Raw genomic sequence first — 22195 nt, forward strand, 5'->3', positions numbered from 1 at the left:
AAATAGCACAAATCCTTGGTAATATTTCATATCAAAATCAATCATTTTTAAGACTAGGCCATAGTTGGTGGTTTGTGGGTCAAATCCTTTTCACCAAACCTGTCAGCAATCACTGCCCCTATGCGGCAATTGCTCAGCAAGGAGGTCGAATTCATTTGGGATCAACCCCAAAACGAGGCTTTTGAGGAGGTTAAAAACATTTTGACCTCAAGCCCTGGACCGGTCCTCGCCTATTTTGACACGGCCAAGCACTTAACCTTACAGGTCGATGCGTCAAAATTTGGGCTAGGTGCTTCTCTACTCCAGGAAGGAAGACCTATAGCATATGCCTCTAAATCACTCACACCAACGGAGGTAAACTATGCTCAAATAGAGAAGGAGCTATTTGCCATCCTTTTCGGATGCAAAAGGTTCCACCAGTATGTCTATGGAAGACGTATTATGGTTGAGACCGACCACAAGCCACTTATATTCATTATGAAAAAACCTATGGTCTCTGCACCACCACGTTTGCAACGCATGATGCTTCAGTTGTATCAGTATGATCTAGAGCTAACCCACAAATCTGGTAAGGAAATACCGTTGGCAGACACTTTGTCTCGCAAGTTCTTATCAGACAGCTACCCAGAGTTATCAGAGGGTATGGATGCACGTATACATTCCGTCATATTTAGCATACCCATCAGCGACAAAAAACTTAAACACATTCAGTCTTTATCTGACTCAGATCCTCAATGTGTAGCACTAAGCAAGGTCGTGAGAAATGGTTGGCCTGACCGACGGGCTGACTGCCCCAATGAGTTGCATGAATTTTGGAATTATCGTGATGAACTATCTGTCATTAATGGCATGATCTTTAAGGGTCAAAAGATCTTCATACCCAAAGGCTTTAGAAAGGTCATACTAGGTCACCTACACACTGGTCACATGGGTGTCAATAAATGCCTCAAACGAGCGCGTGACATATTATTCTGGCCCAAGATGTCGGCTGATATTGAGGATATGGTCCTCAAATGTAATACATGTCTAGAAAGGCGTTATGACAACCCTAGGGAACCCCTGAAATCCCATAGTATTCCAGAGCAGCCCTGGCAGGTGCTTGCTTCTGACCTATTTAGCTGGCATGGCCAAGACTTCGTGCTGGTAGTTGACTACTACAGCAGATATTTTGAGGTCAACAGACTCGAGGATACACGCTCAAACACTGTTATTCTTAAACTTAAGAAAACCTTTTCGCATCATGGTATCCCAGAGAAACTAATTACAGACAATGGCCCACAATATTCGAGTGGGGAATTCAGAGAGTTTAGCAAGCAGTATGGATTCGTACATGAGACTTCAAGTCCACATCACCCCCAATCTAATGGGCTTGCCGAGAAAACGGTACAAACCATTAAACATATATTCTCAAAATCTCAGGCGAGTCGTACAGATCCCCTATCTGGGCATTCTTGAGTATCTAAATACACCTTTAGAAACCGACTTGTCTCCAGCTCAACTTCTGATGAGCAGGAGATTGCGCTCCATCTTACCGTCGACGCTGGCTCAGTTACAACCAAATGTGGCTAATCATGAGAAATTCCGCAAACAGTTGGCTGAAAACCGTGACAAGCAAGCGAAATACTATTCATCTATCGCAGAGCCGCTCAAACCCTTACAAGCCGGTGAAACAGTGCGTCTTAGGCGTGATGGCATATGGACACCTGCTACCATTACGCAGATACACAATCCTCGCTCATACCAGGTTCAAACACCTGACGGACGTGAATACCGACGTAACCGCCGTCAATTGCTTAAAACGGGGGAGAATTCTGTTGAAAATGTTGATCCATGTCTTGCACTTGCCACACCTAACAACCACCAATTTGTCCATATTAGAGAAAGCGAGATAAAAAACTCACTGCCGCCTACGATTCACTCAGCCACCCCACGTCCAACCATGACAACTCAAAAAACTCAACCCATATCACAATCGATGCCTGAGTCTGACCACAACTCTCATTTGTACACTACCCGATCTGGACGTGTGATCAAACCACCAAATATCATGAACCTTTGAAAGAAACTGTTTGTAAGAAATTCACTAACAATGAGACTTGCTGTTGTTAATAGACTTTATAATTAGAAACTCTGTATTCAAAATATTGTAAATATTTACATTTCAGGGGAGATGTAACATTATGCAATTGTATGTGCTTATTTTTAAGTTAGAGTTATCTTTCTTGCATTATCTTGTTATCATAAGTGTGAACCCCACTGCATGTAACTGCACTTCCGGTGGACGGAATACAAAGTGAGAATACACACGTGAAACTACAAACTGTCTTGTTTTATTGTTTTACTGTGACATTCCTTTACAGAATTTGTCCCTGTACTTTTTCCAATAAACACTTGGACAAAGACGTAGATAAACTGCGAGAAAATGGTTCTATCGAAGCTACGCACTGTTACATATACGCCTACAGCATATGCTTTCCGTTCTGCTCTCGAATTCAATACACACTCGCACCAACTGACCTTCACCTTGTAACAACATATAGGCAGAACTTTGCTAGCAGTGTCTACCAACTGGTAGTTTTAAAAAAGAAATTCAAAGATAAAAGATAATTGAACTTTCAATTATAAATAATAAAATATAATATTTCCCGACTTTGAATTGAATTATAATGCTCTCATTTTTTTTAAAGAACGCGTACGTGTTTACAATAACAACACACCGCGCTCCCACTTCCTAAGTAACAACCTCTTGATAGCAAAAACTAATGATTAGGCGTAATAAAATTGCTTTAATAAAATAATTTAAAAGTATTGTGATTTTCACAATAAGTTTGATCGTTATTATTATTATTTTTTCTCTCCGAAATGCACCCGTGACAGTAGGCCTATAGTTGCCAATGATACATAATCGTATCATAATTTAGGCCTATCTAACTTCTCCAAAAATAAATTTAATAATAATTGCACTGTTTATTTAAGAAAAGCAACAACGCTAATTACAGTTGTTTACAGAAATGGCATTACCAAATTGTGTTTAGACAGTGATCCCATGTAAACATTATTTACTCGCAAATTTATGCAGATTTCATATTCGCTTTTCTCGCTACATTTGGGTTGCTATTTGTATGCATTGGTGGCTAAAAGATATAAGACTCGGGAAATTTGTCAACATCGAAATAAATGTTATCCATGGTAAATAAATTAGGTCCCTAAAACCCGAGCATTTAAAGATATCTAACACTACTTTTACAACAAGTTGATCGACGAAGGTCGCATATGACGTCATTGTACCACGTGACTACCTATCTAATTTTAACTAGGCTTTTTGAAATCGGGGCGTAGATTCAAGTCCGTATTGTGGTTAATTATCGCAATACTTCAGCGAACGAACTATTACAATTAATTTCTATAAGCATAAGGAAGACAAAATGCATATAATTCTGTATACTTTGAAAACACGAGATGTGTCCTTTAAAGGACACATCTCATGTTTTCAAAGTATACAATATTACAGGCATTTTGTCTTCTTTGTGCTTATAGCAATTAATTCTAATAGTTCGTTCGCCGAAATTTTGCGATAATTAACCACAAAACAGACTTAAATCTATGGCCCGATTTCAAAAAGTCAAGTTAATAGCTTAATTGCATATCACCAAGCGCCTAGGGGGCTTTTTTTCCCCTAGCGCAAAAGCGATAAGGCGGAATTAGATTCATCACCGGACAAACAAACTTGACACAGTTAATTGTTTGCACGTGTTCTTCGACTCCTAGTAATGCAAGGTGAAGATAACGAACAGTGATCAATCTCATAACTAAAGTAATGCCGGTAAAACATTGTTGTTATGGCGATTGTAATAGCGACTCGAGATATATCGGACAGAAGTCGTATATGGATGGTGTAAAGTTCATTCCCTTCCCGAAACCCAAAACGCAGCTGCAAAAGTGTCAACGTTGGGTCAGGCTGTGCGGAAGGAAATACTTCACTGTTGAGAGCATTCGGAAGGAGACTTATATTTGCTGAAAGCACTTCGTTGGAGGAAATGGGCCTACAGATTCACATCCAGATCCGCTACCAGCAGTAAGTACGGAATTTGAACGAAATATGCTGTCGGCCAAGAAAAAACGAAAAGCACCAACCTCCAGACCTTCACCTAAGAAACGCCCTAGAAAGTGTCTGATAGATGATCAGAAATCTCTAGACTTCGCCGATTCCTGTAGTGAGTCATTCATTTTGGAGACGGTTTCAAATGAACATGATTATACACCACCATGCCTAACTTCCAATAATATTAGTATTGAATCTACAAGTCATATTCAGGCACCTGAGGTTGAGGATATCTGGTTTGATGCAGCCTGTGAAGATCCTAGTCTAGCAGGTTAATATTTAATAGTTCTACAGTAAGATGAAATAATTGTTTTCAACATATTTTGAAGTATCATAAGTCACATAAATGTAAATAATAATAGTAATTTTAAAATGATATCTGATTATCATAGGGGAGGAAGAAGTTTCTACAACAACATCTAATGGTGTTCTTGTACAGACAGACTGTGTTTCCATGTCTGATATTGGAACCCAGACATGTGTACATTTCCAACATATTCAGGAATATGCTGATGAGGATTTGATGGACAGACGCCAAATGAGCAAAAAGTTGTTCCTGTCATCAGTACTACAGGACAACAACAGCTGCAAATTTTACACAGGTACTTGTATGTCATTTTGTGCAACTGCCTGTCTTAATTAATATAAATAACACAAAGTTTGGGTGTATATAATCACAAACATTTTTTCTCTTAAATTCAATTACAGGCTTAAGTTTGTCCATCTTCATGTTCTTATTTGAATGGATCAGGCCAAAAGCAGAAAAGCTAAACTACTCGAAAGGACAAGATACAACAGATTTCAAAGGCGTGAGTCCCCCCCCCCTTCTTAAAATATTGAATGAACATGTTTTTCTGTATATTATATACATGTATAATTATTTCAAATACTTTGAAATTGAATATATTGAAATTGAATCAAATTGAAATTTGAATTGTACTTGGTATTTTCTAATATATTCAATTTAATTCTACAGGCTCGAAAAGCTGGTCCAAAGCGGAAACTTTCACTGAAAGAAGAATTTGTCATCACTTTGGTTCATCTTAAACGTGGATTTGATGTTGGGTGATATAGTTTGCATCCATCCATCAAGTATCAGTCGGATTTTCACGACATGGATAAAAAAAATTTGTATCTGGAGTTAAAGTTTTTGATTTCGTGGCCAAACAGATAACAGCTAATTTACCAAAAGCATTCAAATATTTCCCTAAGACCAGATCAATTATAGACTGAACAGAATTTTTTATTCAAAAACCAAGTACACCATCTTCTCAGAGAGTAACCTGGCCCCAGGATCATGAAACATCTTAAGCTTAAGTCAAAATCTGAATATTGTGATGAAATGATTGAGAAGTCAATCATTCCAAAATAAAATTGCTATTCAATATTGTTTCATTGAATTTCTAGTGTCTGCAAATTAAGAGTTTCAGTTCAAAAGTAATGAATATTTTACAGGTGATTGAAATTTTGACTTAAGTCTGAGTTTGTTACATGATCCTGGGGCCAGGTCTAATTATAAGCATTACAATACCCTCAAGGCACTTATCTCCATTTCCCCACAGGATCATTTACTTTTATTTCAAAACTTTTCACTGGTAGCATTTCGGACCGACGTATTGTAGAAGAAATTGGTTATCTTGAATATTTAGAACATGGAGATGATATTATGGCTGACCGTGGATTTTTGATACGTGATCTCTTAGATCATGTACTCTAAATATTCCACCATACTCTATGGGTAGACAGTTGAGCAGTAGAGCAGTGACAAAGACGAGACGGATTGCAAGTGCCCGGATCCATGTAGAACGTGCCATTGAAAGGTTAAAAACATTTAAAATTTTACAAGGAACTATGCCTTTAAGACTACACCCTTTGTTTGATCAAGTTTTGGGTGTTTGTGCATGCATTTGCAATGTAGACACAAAGCTAGTCAATTGAAATGTAAAATCAATCAACAAAGCATGTTCACTTTATTCAAATAGAAAATATTCTTATTTTAGGAAGGCATGATCAAAAAGTTTGCTCATTTAATAAGTCATAAATTACTTTAATGAAATATGTACAATTTGTCTTGATCAACACTGAAGTAGAAACATAAAATGTGATTACCCCCACAGCACCTATGATGATTTCTGTTTTGTATAGCTCACATTCTGTATTGTTTCAATGGACTTTTGAGCATGTTTACTGACTATTTGTTATCTTCATATTTCATACATGTATAATATCAAATAAAATACAGTGAATTTTAACTGTTAAATCCATTATCCATTCATTCTTGTAATTCTGAAGTTTACAACTGTTTGCTGAATTACTAATTATCTGACATTATTAAAAAAAAAATTAAAAGCTACAATAATACATGTAGTAAAATAAAGAATTTACAAAATATAAACAAAGAGAATTTGTTTCTTATTGCTTCAATAGAACAGGAAGAACATAGTTCTTATGAAACAAAACAAGTTTCTGTACCATACTAGAAAAGAATTCCTCATCAAAATGAACATGAGACACATGAATTCTATGGTTTTGAGATAGAGAAGGATAGTGTGGTAATCATTCAGTTTTTCAGACAAATATCATTATACTGTTAATTAAACATATTTAAATAAACTTAATGACATATAGTAGCTAAAACACCCCCCACACACACCAACACACACACACACACACATATATATATATATAAGCATGGAAATGGGAATGAACTCTTAAATTAACATAACTACACAGCGAATTTCACATTATTTGGATACACACCCCGGGCAGGGGCGGAAGTGAGTATCCAATAAAGTGAAAATTGCTATTATATATATATAAACTTATTACATATATATTCCTATACTTTCCATGACTTGATAATATGCATTTTTTAAAAATCATATATTTCATTAAATCTGTTCGTTATCTTCACCTTGCATCTGTAGCAATGTTAAATTGAATATATAATTTGTATTTAATAAGTGTTCACAAGTTAATTCACACGCATCCTGAATCTAAAAACAAGAGATCCGCAGGCCATATCAGTCGCTTGATTACTGATTAAAAGTATCATTAGTCCTGAAGGCCTGCGGAATTTAAAAACAATTTCCTGTTCTGAATATGCAAGGTGAAGATAACGAACAGTGATCAATCTCATAACTCCTATAAGTAATACAAAATAGATAGTTGGGCAAACACGGACCCCTGGACACACCAGAGGTGGGATCAGGTGCCTAGGAGGAATAAGCATCAAGATAAATTATATTGTTCATCAACAGTATGAAACAGGATGTGTTCTTAAATCTTTAATGCCCTTAAAGGGACTGGTTCACGTTTTTCCAAAAATATTTTTCGTTTTTGATGTTAAAAATTAAACATATAACTCATTAAATGTTTGCAACTAAAATTTGGACTTTTTGAATGCAAGGATAAGAGCAGTATCTTTAAGCTTTGATTTTGTGTTATGTAAACAAAGACTCAAATCTTTTTATGTAAATAAACAAACCTGAATTTTGTAATTTAAAGCATCTTCATTTTGTAAAATCATAAATTCTAACTTTGAAATGACACATTTTACCTAAAGTATAATTGAAATGTAATATATCTAATAAACTTGGATAAATATCCATATATTTTGAAAACTTCGTAAATAATAACACACATTAACCATTGCTTCTGTCATGATTAATTAACCTTTAATTTCACAATATGTGAGAGACTATAGATTTTGATCATTTAAAGTGGAAAACAAAATTTGGGGGAAAATTGTAAATCAGTCCCTTTAAAATTGCAAACATTGATGAGCATTTCCGTCTTCTCCAGAACCACGGAGTAAATTTCAACCAAACTTGAAACACAGCATCATTGGGTGGAGGGCTTTCGAGTTTGTTCAAATAAAGGGCCATCCCTCTTCAAAGGGGAGGTAGTCACAAAAAGCTAAATTAGGGTTGGGTCATTTAAAAATCTTCTTAAGAACCACTGGGCCAGAGGAGCTGACATTTACATGAAAGCTCCCCGACATGGTGTAGATTCAAGTTTGTTCAAATCATGGCCCCCGGGTGTAGGATGAGTCCACAATAGGGGATTAATGTTTTACAGAGAAATATATAGGGAAAATCTTGTAATTAAGCCTTTATATGTCTATGCGAACGCTAGTCGGTACATTGTAAATATTTATATTTACATTCCCCAATTTTTTTCCTATTAAGATCATCTCGATTCCTTCTTCGTTAAATGCCTATAAATGCTGAAACCTAATCACGACGTATGAATTTATGCGTTACCTACAAGAATGCATTTCAAAATTAACAAAACAAAACTAAGGGGATAAGAATCCCTGCATCAAAGGAAGATATCCTTGAAAATCGCAGCCAGTATTCTCAACAAAGCATAGAAACTGAAAGAAGACGAGTTGTATGGTTGGCCATAGACAATTTGATAGGCCAGAATGGTGGATGATGGCAAGTCAATATCCGTGCTTAAGGGTCGGACCGGCCATTAGAAAGTCTGAGAGATAATTTTGTTTGTTTGTTTCGACGTTTTCTGCCACACTCAACAATTTTTCAGTTATATGGTTGCGCCCAGTTTTTATTGGTGGAAGAGAGAACATTGGAGAAAGGGGAAAGTTATAATCAATCTTAAGTTAAGCGACGCAAATCTTCCAAAGTTTTATTTATTCATTATTGGTTGTTGACTCCTTAACTTTAAAGAAATGCATACAGCCCAGTAGCTAAGTACTTCGTTACTAGCTTGAAAATACGTATGTATATTCAATTGCTGTTATAAAATTTAGAAATTCATTTAAAAATTAAGGATTATCTCCCTCATGCATAGCTCTTATCCTTAGACGAATTTGACTCCACTTTTTTGGCACGCTCTTTTTGGCTATAATAGCTCTAAAACTTCACTGTTATTTCGGATTTCAAACATTTCGGTTGAGCATCACTGAAGAGACATTATTTGTCGAAATGCGCATCTGGTGCATCAAAATTGGTACCGTATAAGTTTTACATATGACATTTATTGAAACTCTTATTCAGCCTTAAATGTTTGACTTAACTATTTTTTTTAAAGGACTTGTATCATTCATATAAAGTTTTGAATTTCTGCATTGAATCCATTCCTTCAGTTCAGTTATACTTAAAGATATAACGAAAAGGATAAATAAATGCCAATTTAAAACACTTTTAAGGTGCGAAATTTGAATATCGCAATAGGCATATTTCAAGAGAAAATCACGCACCATGGCCTGTGACGTCATATGCGAGCCTCCTTGGAAGGAGTAGTAAGAAAACTCTGCAAGTTGGGGCGTTTTCATAACGAAATTTTCTATAATAATGAACGTGAGTAAACATGAATTGTAAATCATGAAACTAATTTTACACCTGATTTAAAACACAATTGTGTCGTTTACATTTTTATCACAAAATGACAATCTATTGCTGAAAGTATAGTATGTAATTTTAATTTGTAAGCATTATCTGAACAAAGTCTTAAATATAAGTGATCATAAGTCGACGCATTCGATATCTTGTATACTAGGGCTTCATTTATAAAGTTGTACACGCTAAACACCACTCGACCTACCAGCTGTTGCGAAAACAATTATCGTTAAAAATATCTAAAAAAGGGTAAAATAAATATAAAAGTTCAAATGAATATAAAAACAGTCATACTAATGAATAAAGTGCACCACCACGGCACATGATACGCCCGTCACATATTGTTAACAGTATAGATTGTACCCATTAAAACATTTTTTTTTATATCACCTTAATTAAATGTCACAGTGACCTTAAAGTAGGATGCGACACACCTTCTACCTAAGATGCATTAGTTGACCAATTTTGGTGATTCTAGGTCTAATAGTTTTCAAGTTATGAGGCGGACAAGTTTTTGCCACATATGGCCATATCTTCTTAATGAAAAGTCACAGTGACCTGGTTTTAATGTGCGACACACCTTCTACCCAAGATGTATCTACAGACAAAGTTTGATGATTCTAGGCCTTGTAGTATTTAAGTTACGGGTCGGACACGAAAAAGCTAACAGACGGACGGACAGACGGATATCTTCTTAATGAAAATCACAGTGACCTGGTTTTAATATGCGACACACCTTCTACCCATGATGTATCTACAGACAAAGTTTGATGATTCTAGGCCTTGTAGTATTTAAGTTACGGGTCGGACACGAAAAAGCTAACAGACGGACGGACAGACGGATATCTTCTTAATGAAAAGTCACAGTGACCTGGTTTTAATGTGCGACACACCTTCTACCCAAGATGTATCTACAGACAAAGTTTGATGATTCTAGGCCTTGTGGTATTTAAGTTACGGGTCGGACACGAAAAAGCTAACAGACGGACGGACAGACAGACAGACGGACGGACATGAACGCTATACCATAATACGTCCCGTCTTAAGACGGGCGTATAAAAAGTACATCAAATATAAAATACACGACTGAGAGACGTTTGTTACACGCTTTGACAACAGACACACACAACACGTAATACGATCACTACCATAAATGCAACCGACATCACAGTTCGTAAGAGCATTCATTCGGAATACAATAATATCACACAAACGCAGGCCGTTACCCTTGTCACCGATACCAGTGGAGACACAACGACACGGAACAGCAGTTACAGTACCCCCTCAGACATACCCCTTGAAAGTAATAAAAACACCGCTGATTATTATTTCTTCGTATTCTTAGTCATCCCTTTGTTCATTTGTGCCTGCTGCTATATTCGACGTAAAAGATCACCTAAGGAAGGTGACATGTATGTGGAACTTCGAAAATCATTGATTAATGACGATAGTGACGACATTACGATCTATCCGATACAACGCGAGGCTTATGTGTGATAGTTTTAACTTCCAACATCCCCTGGGTACACAATTTTTTGGTAATATATGTGTGCATGTATGAACATAAAAGAATACGAAAAAGGCAAAGAAATTCTTTTTTTATCAAAAGTCAACATTATTTTGAAATAACAAAAAAATCAAATTCCATTTAAAAAAATCGGTTAGACTTTAATGCGGTTTAGATAAGGCTAAGACGTTTGAAAATTATAAATTCACTATTTTTGCACATGCTATTATTTAGCAGATTGATGAGCTGTCAAGAACAGGAACCACTTCAAGGAAAGAGCTACTACAACTAGCTTTAGGGCGAGGGGGCAGAACAAACTGCAATAACTTTAGGTGTCACATATAATATTATGGCCTTTAAGGCCGTCAAAGATTTTCGCGGCCAGCGGGCGTACAATTCAACACCCTCAACAACTTTCCAGGTAAAACAACATCCTTTATTTTCTAATTAATCCTCTAAATACAATTCCTTTGTGAATGGCATTATTTTGAAGCACGTGCTGACCGTACAAACTGATGGAACCGAAGAAGTGGTTAGGATTGTCGACAGAGGGTTCGTAGAGAGCGGGCCTTACATCGATAAATTGCCCGATGACATGATTGGAAAGATTGTCGACATTTCCACATATGCTTTCTTAAATATTCATGGTCCAAATATTATGTTTAAAGTAATTTTTTTCTGACGTAGACCTTATAAAGCTGCTCAATATACATTTTTTGTTGCCATGACAATAACCAATTTAAATTTTATTCAGGATATAAAAAGTGCTATTTTTTTTAGTTTTAAAATAACATTTTTCTACAAATTAGGATAATCTTATAAATAATACTCTTTTCAAAAATTCTACCAGCTTTTTACACCATAAATTTGCCTCGTGTAGTTTTTATACCACTAGTATTCCCTTTTGTACAAGGATCCCGAAAATGTAAAACATCACAAAAATAAGCCCATCAGGTCAAAAAACGACACGGACGATTTTTTTTTTTTTTTTTAAAGTCAATTTTTAAAAGATAAATTCCTACTGAACATATTGATATGTAACATGACTTTGTTCGCCACATATCAAAATGTCGCAAACCTTGCCTTAAGCAGGTCAAAAACTTGAACTTTTACATCCTAATTTATATCTATTTGATATCAACTTCACAAGTTTCATATCCAATAAACTAATGATATCGGTCTTCTACTGAGGTGAAATTCATAAGGTAGTCAAGCAATCTTATGTATACAAGTAGGGTTTCCTCATAGAATTAAAGTTCTTTTAGTGAAAAAAATTGCATACAAGTTATATGTAGGTAGCTGGTGTTTGGAATGCGACACCTTGAACATCGGCTTTTGAACCAAACGTACGATACAAAAGCTAATAATCCTTAGAATTATTGAAATTTATCTTTAAAAAAAACAACAAGAAAAGTCTTATTTTTATTGTACAGTATTAAAAAAGATTTTCAAAATTTTATATGAAATCTTGATGATTACAAAGGAATGTCAGACTATGTCTAAAACTACTGATCTTGTCACCATTGCAAATTTGCTACTTTCGGTTACTCAGGGCAAAGACAGGTTTGAAACCCATATTTTTATTTGTAGTATTTGTGCAAAATAATCTGCAAGATTTTTTCCAAGTTGCATCCTGTTTTCAAATCATTTCAAATACAAATGTATTTATAATTTACATGTAGTTCATATAACATATACAAGTGAATTTGTAGTTCCCGAAATCTTGCCTTTATGATATTATTTAGCAGCATCAGCGTTTTCCAGTGACAAAATCATAGTCATGCAAGCTAGGCTGAATTTTATGGTGCTATTTTTTTCCATTAAGGGTTGATGCTTCAGAGGAAGAGAAGACGGTTCATTTGGACGCCTGTTAAACGATTATCATCTTCATCCAAATTGTAAGCCAAAAGTCATTGAGATAGATGAGAAGCCAGTTATTTGCTTTTACTCTCTAAAACCAATACCTCCAGATACAGAACTGTTGTATGATTATGGGCCTGGTAACATGTATCCTTGGAGAAGAAAGGTAATGAAGCCATATTTGCATGCTTGATTTTTTGTGTGTGTATGTGTGATTTGAGGTGGATGAATATACACATGTAAATATTCAATCTAATTTCAGCTCATTTGCAATGCTAAATTTCATGTTAGCTGAATCAAAAATAAGATATCGATTGCATGACTCTTTTATCTGTAGACGTCCAAAAGAAGTGCAAAAAATACTAATCCATGGAAAGGTCTTATTTTTGTGCATTATGTTCTTGTTTTGTTGAAACTTATCACCAGAATTTTTTATTGAACTTAACACTCATAGAAAAGCAAATTTGTAATATTTATCTATCTTCAATATGCTAACTTAAGACTATGGTTACAACCCGAGTACAACAGTTTTGAAGCAATTTACTGAATTTCATCTTGGATTTCATCTTTTTCCAACTTATATGAAACTTGAATGAATACATAAGCTCAGAAGTTGTGAAATGGTCAATGTACAGTGTTTATACATACAGCAAATTTACTGGACCTATAACGAAAAGTGTATATATTTGTTTATGGTTACCCAAACAAACCCTAATTTAATAGCTTTCTTTAGAATATATTTTATGCTGGTATGAAATTTTCACTGTTTCACTACTGCTGCAAATCACTTTTTTTTTTTTAGAACTTTATTTTTATGTAATGACTTGAGACTGTCTGCTTACATGTATTTTTAATGTTAAGGATTATTTTCAACAATATACAGATTTCTATAAAAATTCTGTCTTGCTAATAAATACCAAATGACTTTCTTGCAAAAATAAGTGTCAAAAAGATTTGGTGCTCTACAGTGTGTCAGAACTGTTGGTTAGATGGACAATCTATTGTTTACTACCTTGTGTTAAACAAACAGTGGGTTTCACATAGTTTTTCTACTTTAGACTAAAAATAGATTGGGAATTTCCCGTACTAAGAAAGGAGAAAATGTATGTCTGGACCAGGTATCGAACTGAGACTCCTACATCACTAGTGCAGGTACTCTACCAACTGACCTATCCAGGCAAATATACATGGTCTAAACCATTACATTCCAAAGTGATGTAATTGGTTCATTCTTGTCATCCAATGAAATACCTCATTTCTTGCTACGTTAGGCTATGACTTTAGCATATGTAAACAAACTTGCTGAAATGGCAAATTTTGCTAACTCAAATGGGAAAAATACATGCAAATTAAGTTTTTAATTACTCTATCATGGACTAATATTCAAATGGGAAAAATACATGCAAATTAAGTTTTTAATTACTCTATCATGGACTAATATAGTTTTTAGAATGCTTGAATTAATCTTTATAAATTATGTAATAGAATGCAGATTGCAAATTATTCTATTTTATATCAAATGGTGGATCGGTCTAACTACACAAAAGTACCCTGAAATTAGTGTTCATTGTAGAGAGGGTCATTAAACATGTTAAAGCAAAGTTATTTTCATTCCGTTTCGCTGTAAACCATGTTGACAACTTTAACAATATAAATTACGTTTATAGAGCAAAATGGTCAGTCCTTAGTATTTTGCTATAGGGATGTTTTACTGTACATGTATTTATTCCCCCTGTGGAAGTTTCATATGTAGACTTTCTATACTTACAGTGTTTTAATGTAGAATTATGACCACAGCATTTCTTTTATCATGGTAGTAACTGTAAGAATTAATATTATTTTTCATTACTAATGCCATAACATCAGGGATCCAAGGCCTATGATAATTGTGCAAAACTTAAAACAAAAAGATGGAGGCTCATACCTCACATTACAAAGGTTTTGACCTATGAATATGTGTGTATATCATAAAATGGCACTTTCTATTCTGGTTTAAATATTTGTGTTTTTAAAATTAAGTTGCAATTTTTTCCAGAGGAAGTAAAGGATATTGATGCCAATTCTTGTGTGGATGAAGAGGATCAGAGTGAGGAGGAAATAGATGACAGTCAAGACAACCAGAATTTCCAAACTGTGACTCCAGGTACTGTATACACACTGCATGAAACAATTTTGAGCATCAAGTTTCTTTACTTGGTATTGTAAGCATAAGCCCAACATGGACTACATGCATGGAAATGTGTAGTTCTCAAGACCTGAAATGGGGTTTGTGAGGGTGATTATACTCGAGAATAGAGCAAGGTTTAGCTCAGGACACAAGGTATTTGCATTGAGTGAACTTTGCTAGTATGAAAGACATTGTACTTCACACAAAAGTCTTCTGAATGGAGATGGGGGAGCTGAGATTAAATTCCTAGTAGAACAAAGTATATAACTTTGTGCATAGTTAACCACTCAAGTACACATACCATTCAATTAATGAAAGTATTTATTACCAGTACACATAAATATGTAAACAATCACTCTCCTAAATCGCATTCATATGATAAAAATCACTTCACTCTTCCCAAAATATTTAGCCAGTCATGATGTACCACTTTCTGAGCAGTTTGCATTTTCTTTAAACATACCATACTACCAACCAAAATAATAGTCTGAAAACTTGATTTTAGGGAAGAAGGAGGCAGTATCTGATAGCGGATGCTCCAGAGAAATGGATGAGTCTTCATCCAAGCGACAGAAGTTACAGAAAAAGCCATGGACTTCATCTGAAATGAACTCCATTCACAATCATTTTTCACACTTCATTACCATGTTGAAGGTACCTGGGAAAAATGATTAACAACAAATGTTTTGAAAAAAGATAAAAACCTTTCAAAAAGAACTTGGAGAAATGTAAAAGACCAAGTCTACAATCTAATTAAAAACAGAGAAAATGTTGATTTCGATACTACTTTGATTGTTCACTAGAATTGATGTTATCTGTATGAAAAATGATATTTTTGTTAACAGTTCTTACAATTTACATAGATTGTACATAAAAGAATTTGTTGAATCATTATGAAAATAGATTTTGACAAATTACAGCTTTTTAGCTCATCTGGTAGTGGCTTGTATTACCCATTCAGTAGAACCTGTTATGCTTGGAGAAGGTGATTAAGCCCTAATGAGTTTTATTTATAAGTTATAGGTTGATACAGGTATATATTTATAAGTTATAGGTTGATACAGGTATATATGTAAATAGTCAGTCATATTCATACAACCCCTAAATGTGTGGGGTATGTGTGTATGCTGTTTTGAATCACAATCTGGGTTTCAATTTCAGCCATGTTGATACACCCTCTATGAGTCGGTGTACCTAGGCTGCAAACCCTTTACTGGTTGTGAGTGGTTAAGCCCGTAAATGTTCGGGGCAGGTATGGTTGGGGTTTCTGTTCGGTCATGTTTGTACAACCCCTCATTGGTTGGAGTGTATGTAGACCGTAGCGAACCTATAAATTGTTGTCATTAATGTAATAAAGCCTCAAGTGGTTGGGGCATTACTGGTGGGGTTTCAGTTCAGTCAGGTTCATACACTCCCTATGATTGTGTATAGAGGCTGTAGCGAACCCCTAATGGTTATAAAGTAATATATGCATAGTGGTCTTTAACATTTGTAATTCATATATATTAAGTACTTACAAGTTTACTCTTGATATATAGTACATATTTCATACCACAGTATTAAGTACAAGTGCAATAATTGTCCAATTGGATAACAAACATTATGGCAGAGTAATTTTCAATTAGAATAATTTATGCTAATTATTAGAATATTATATATAACAATTAATATTGAATAATGATACATTCTGTTGCAACAAAATTTAGATGAGTGATACAACTGGCTTAAAGCGCCCAAGAGGCAGGAAGCCCAAAAGAATTGAGACTGCAGCAGGATCCAGGGAACAACTGGACAATATGAGCAACTCCTCTCGTGTAGAGCAGCCAAAACGCAGGAGGGCAAAAGGAGTGGGTGTTGCAGCAAGGTCTGGGGCTGAGGAACACCTTAGAAAAACGGGAACACAGATGGAAATCATAGACCAAAATATGCAACCTGATTTTGTAGCGGCTGTTACCCAGCAGGTCCTCGACACACTGTGTCAAGAGAGGGTGAATGAGTCGCGAAATGTTGACGACAGAGGTCGAAGTCAGAAAAAGGGGTTGTAGGTGAAAGAAGAGGAGAGCACGATCACCATCAACATCAGGTACTTCGTCCTCCTCAAGCGACAGTGAATAGGGGCTGGAAAGCTCTGATTCTAGTGAGGGTGATTATGAGGTTGATGACAACCAACTGTTATCAACCCCAATAACAGCACATGTTGATGCAAAAATTAAAAACAAAATCTGGCAAAATATGTATATAGATTTTGAGAAACTTCTTCCTACAGAAGATTTTGGTGCAGAGGAAATGTCAGTACACCTACGAAGTTCAGGAAAATCAGAGTTTAAGTTGGTGAAATCCAAAAATAGAAAGAGCATCTAGTATATTGATCAGTGGACCGCTGCCTTTTTGAAGTTTTTGGCTATTTACTCTGAAAAATTTCCTAAACTTATTCCAAGCGTAATAAAACATGGCGAAATAGTCCGGGAGCTAGCAAGTAGGCGTACTGGCATGTCTTGGTTGTTGTATGATAAGCAGGTCAGAAAAGATATTGAGGCAAGAGCAATACCATGGGGAAATCTACATTACGAGTATTGGCCACTACATCAAAACAATCAAGTAGTACACAGAATTTTCGTGCCAACACACAATTTCATAGCAAAGGGGGGTCTTACATTGGTAAAAGAATCCCCAGAGGATTCTGTTTTGCATTTAACAGGCTTGGAAAATGCAACGGTCAAAGATGTCAATTTAAGCACAGTTGCTACCAGTGTGGAATGCCACACTCAGTTTTCAAGTGTTCAAAAGGAGATCAGTCATTTAGCGATTCCGGAACTTCTCAGCAAGCAAAACACACAGGGTAGTTCAACACATCAAAATAAGTCAATAGTTACACCTGTTAAATCAAGCATCTTAAATCATTTTCTGGAAGGTTATGATGACACTCTTAAGTTATTTTTGTGTGAAGGATTTGAACAAGGTTTTCACTTCGAGTTTAAAGGGCCTAGAGTTCCCAGGTTTTGTTCAAACTTGCAGTCTGTTAGGCAAAAGGGCATGCATTGCAAAAGTTACAAAAAGAGATATTTTGAATAGAATTGCAGGTCCTTTACAGTTTTCACTCCCAAAAAGGAAGTTAATGAATTTCGTTGAATTCACCATTTGTCCCATCCTCAAAGTAGTTCTATAATATTATACCAGATGAGTTATGTTCAGTGGATGATGTAATTAAGGTTATAAAGAAAACAGACCGAGGGTGCTTGCTGGCAAAAACGGACCAGCGTTTCGCATATTACCTGATGATCACAAATTGCAAGGAATACAATTTCAAGACCACGTCTATTATAAGTGTCTTCCTATGGGTTGTTCCATATCATGTTCTCTATCCGAGTCTTTTAGCACAGCAATGTATTGCTTGAAAAAAAAAATTTGGGATATCAAGTATGTTGCAGATATTGGATGATCTCTTGTTCATAGGGCCATCAGATTCACCGATATGTAGTTCATCTCAGAAACAGTTTATTTCAGTGTGTGATGTGGTAGGGGTTCCCATCAAGTCAGAACAAGAGCAACGCCAACGTGGCGTAATACGCCCGTAAATTTTGCTCAAGGAAAACATATTTTAGTGGGATTCATATTTAAGTGAAGTTAGCACTGTCCTCTGTGAGCTAATTCATTATTATGCTTGTAGATATGGATATCAAGATATAAAGAGGGATTGCCTTAGAATGCGCTACTTCATAAATATGCTAATATACCACACGCCTTTACTTGAAACAGTTAGTGCTAAAGTATAAGTACAGGTACAGTATACTGAAATGCAATATTTAAAACACAAGTCTATAAACTTACTATAGAAACAATAGGCTTCCTCCACTTGGAATAAGGTAGATGCGTATTACATTTGAAACTCCTAGCCCCAACGGTTCGGTCTGTATACCTACAAGGTTTTCCTACTAAGTAAACCTATCACCTTGACCTCTGACCTTGAAAAAAAAGGCATCTTCCTCTCATCATGGTGATCAAATATACCAAGTTATAATATCCAGGAGCTTACGGTTCGGTTTGTATCCTGCCCATAAGGTTTTCCTAATAAGTGATACTACGACCTTGACCAACAATAGGCACCTTCCTCTCATCATGATGATCAAATATACCAAGTTATAATATCCTGGAGCTTACGGTTCGGTTTGTATCCTGCCCACAAGGTTTTCCTAAAAAGTGATACTACGACCTTGAAAAACAATAGACATCTTCCTCTCATCATGGTGATCAAATATATCAAGTTATAATATCCTGGAGCTTACGGTTCGTATCCTGCCCACAAGGTTTTCCTAATAAGTGATACTACGGCCTTGACATTTGACCTTGAAAAACTATAGGCATCTTCCTCTCATGGTAATCAAATGTACCAAGTTGTAAAGCCCTAGGGCTTATGGTTCAGTCTGTATGCTGCCCACAAGGTCCGGACAGACAGACGGACGACGCCATACGACGGGCGTATAAAAAACGGAATGTCCTTCAACTTCTATAATATTTCTGGGCATAGAATTGGATACTTGTTTAATGGAAGCTAGGTAACCCCATGATAAGATAGAAAAGATCAAAGTTGCATTGGAATCTGTTAAGAAGCGAAAGAAAATCAAATTACGTGACCTTCAATCATTAATTGGCCTTCTGAATTTTGCTTGCTATGTAGTTGTCCCAGGGCGAGCCTTTTTACGTCGTCTGATTAATTTGACAATAGGTGTACGTAAGCCACATTTCAGAATTAAGCTGAACAGACAAACTAGGTTAGATCTAAGAGCATGGGCAAAATTCATAGATAAATTCAATGGAAAATGTTTTTTCCTGGATGAAGTGTGGCAAGATTCAGAAAAACTGCACATGTTTACTGATGCTGCTGGAAGTTTAGGATATGGAGCTGTTTTTTTTTTTTTTTTTTCCAAATGGTTTTATGGTAAGTGGGTGGATTTAAATTTGCAGGATTTCAATATCACTTTTAAGGAACTCTTTCCTATAGTGGTTGCCATTGAGTTATGGGGACAAAAGTTGTCTAATTGTTAAGTATTGTTCTTTTCAGATAATCTGGCAGTTGTCCACATTATTAATAAAATGTCTTCTAAGGACGAGGCAGTTATGTCTTTAGTAAGAAGACTGGTTTTGGTTTACCAAATCTACTGTCACGATTGCAGGTAGAAAAATTCAGAGAATTGGCTGCATATATGGACAGTTGCCCAACCAGTGTTCCTCTCGAATACCTTCATATTTGACTGAAACGGCATCTAAGTTATTGGATGCGGCAGTCGCTGAAAGCACTCAAACATCTTATAATACTGCCCTGTCAGCATATAAAAAATATTTTTCCAAGGGTTTTAAATGTGCTCCTGTTTACCCATCATCAGTGATGCATGTCTTATTCTTTGTGGCATAGTTACATGGTCAAAATAAATCCCACAATACTATAAGCACTCATTTAGCAGGGAACTCTTATCATCATCGGATTAGAGATCTTGCCGATCCGATCCTACTCAATTTTTCATTATCAAAAACTGCATGTGTCAGGCAAACCTGATGTTCGTTTGCCCATTACACCAACACTATTAAGTCAATTGGTCGAAGCATTGCAATATACAGCATTAGGAAAATACAATAAACACCTCCTGGTGGCAATTTTCACTCTAAGTTTCTTTGCTTTTCTGCGCATTGGCGAAATAACAGCCAAATCTTCTAAAACCTCACAGAAGAACATAATTCAATTACATAACATTGCTGTTGAACCACAAGGAAAAAGAAGTCTTTTGACATTAACACTCCATCATTTCAAACATCACGACTCTTGTAGACCAGTGTGTTTACAGATATCAGCTCAAAGTAACAGGTCTATATGTCAGTGAGAGCAATTTCTATATACCTCAAAGTTCGGGGTAATTCGAAAGGCCCCCTTTTTACTATTGATGGTAGGTTACCTGTTACTCAATCCTTTAATTCATCAGAGTTAAAAAATGTCCTTTCATTCATTGGTTTAGATTGGTACCGTATAAGTTTTACATTACGACCCCTGGGTCGAGGCCTCTACTGGTGGACTGTTAGTCCCCGAGGGTCTCTACAGCCCAGTAGCTAAGTACTTCGTTACTAACTTGAAAATACGGATGTATATTTAATTGCTGTTATAAAATTTAGAAATTCATTTCAAAATTAAGGATTATCTCCCTCATGCATAGCTCTTATCCTTGGACGAATTTTGGCTCCACTTTTTTGGCTATATTTAGCTCTAAAATTTCATAGTTATTTCGGATTTCAAACATTTCGGTTGAGCATCACTGAAGAGACATTATTTGTCGAAATGCGCATCTGGTGCATCAAAACTGGTACCGTACAAGTTTTACATTATGACCCCTGGGTCGAGGCCTCTGCTGGTGGACTGTTAGTCCCCGAGGGTCTCTACAGCCCAGTAGCTAAGTACTTCGTTACTAGCTTGAAAATACGGATGTATATTTAATTGCTGTTCTAAAATTTAGAAATTCATTTCAAAATTAAGGATTATCTCCCTCATGCATAGCTCATATCCTTGGACGAATTTGGCTCCACTTTTTTGGCACGCTGTTTTGGCTATATTTAGCTCTAAGACTTCATAGTTATTTCGGATTTCAAACATTTCGGTTGAGCATCACTGAAGAGACATTATTTCTCGAAATGCGCATCTGGTGCATCAAAATTGGTACCGTATAATTGTCTTTATGTGCAACATAAAGTAATTTATACCTTCTCGATTAATTATTGTACAACTACCCAGTATTTTATTAACAATTTTCCCGGAATTTGACGTGTTGAGCTTTTGGGTTTTAAGTGTTATTCAATCCCACTTTTTTCTTCACTTTCGCCATCTTTGTTTTGTATATGCACCTCAGTAATTTATAGTTCGAAACTTTTAACCCACCTCTTCCCCAAACATCCATCTTCTATCTAGTTATTAACTTTTTGTTAGAATGACAGACAGGACAAAAACAATATGCCCCCCCCCCCCCCCCATTCTTCGATCTCGGCGGCATAATACGGATGTATATTTAATTGCAGTTATAAAATTTAGAAATTCATTTCAAAAATAAGGATTATCTCCCTCATGCATAGCTCTTATCCTTGGACGAATTTGGCTCCACTTTTTTGGCACGCTGTTTTGGCTATATTTAGCTCTAAAGCTTCATAGTTATTTCGGATTT

The 22195-nt window shown here is 35.8% G+C and overlaps 1 protein-coding gene and 1 long non-coding RNA gene across 2 annotated transcripts; both read left to right on the forward strand.

Annotated features, from left to right (window-relative positions):
* Positions 1 to 120: 120 nt before the first annotated feature.
* On the forward strand, positions 121 to 1455 carry LOC130049653 (uncharacterized protein K02A2.6-like). Its single transcript, XM_056147532.1, has one exon. It carries the CDS (start codon positions 121 to 123, stop codon positions 1453 to 1455), a length of 1335 nt encoding a protein of 444 aa, XP_056003507.1.
* Positions 1456 to 12860: 11405 nt separating this feature from the next.
* On the forward strand, positions 12861 to 15618 carry LOC125661313 (uncharacterized). The gene is made up of 3 exons (XR_007364862.2): positions 12861 to 12998; positions 14868 to 14975; positions 15505 to 15618. It is a non-coding gene; the product is annotated as an uncharacterized LOC125661313 (long non-coding RNA).
* Positions 15619 to 22195: the final 6577 nt, after the last annotated feature.

This window comes from Ostrea edulis, chromosome 8 (assembly GCF_947568905.1).
Source record: "Ostrea edulis chromosome 8, xbOstEdul1.1, whole genome shotgun sequence".
NCBI lineage: Eukaryota > Metazoa > Mollusca > Bivalvia > Ostreida > Ostreidae > Ostrea > Ostrea edulis.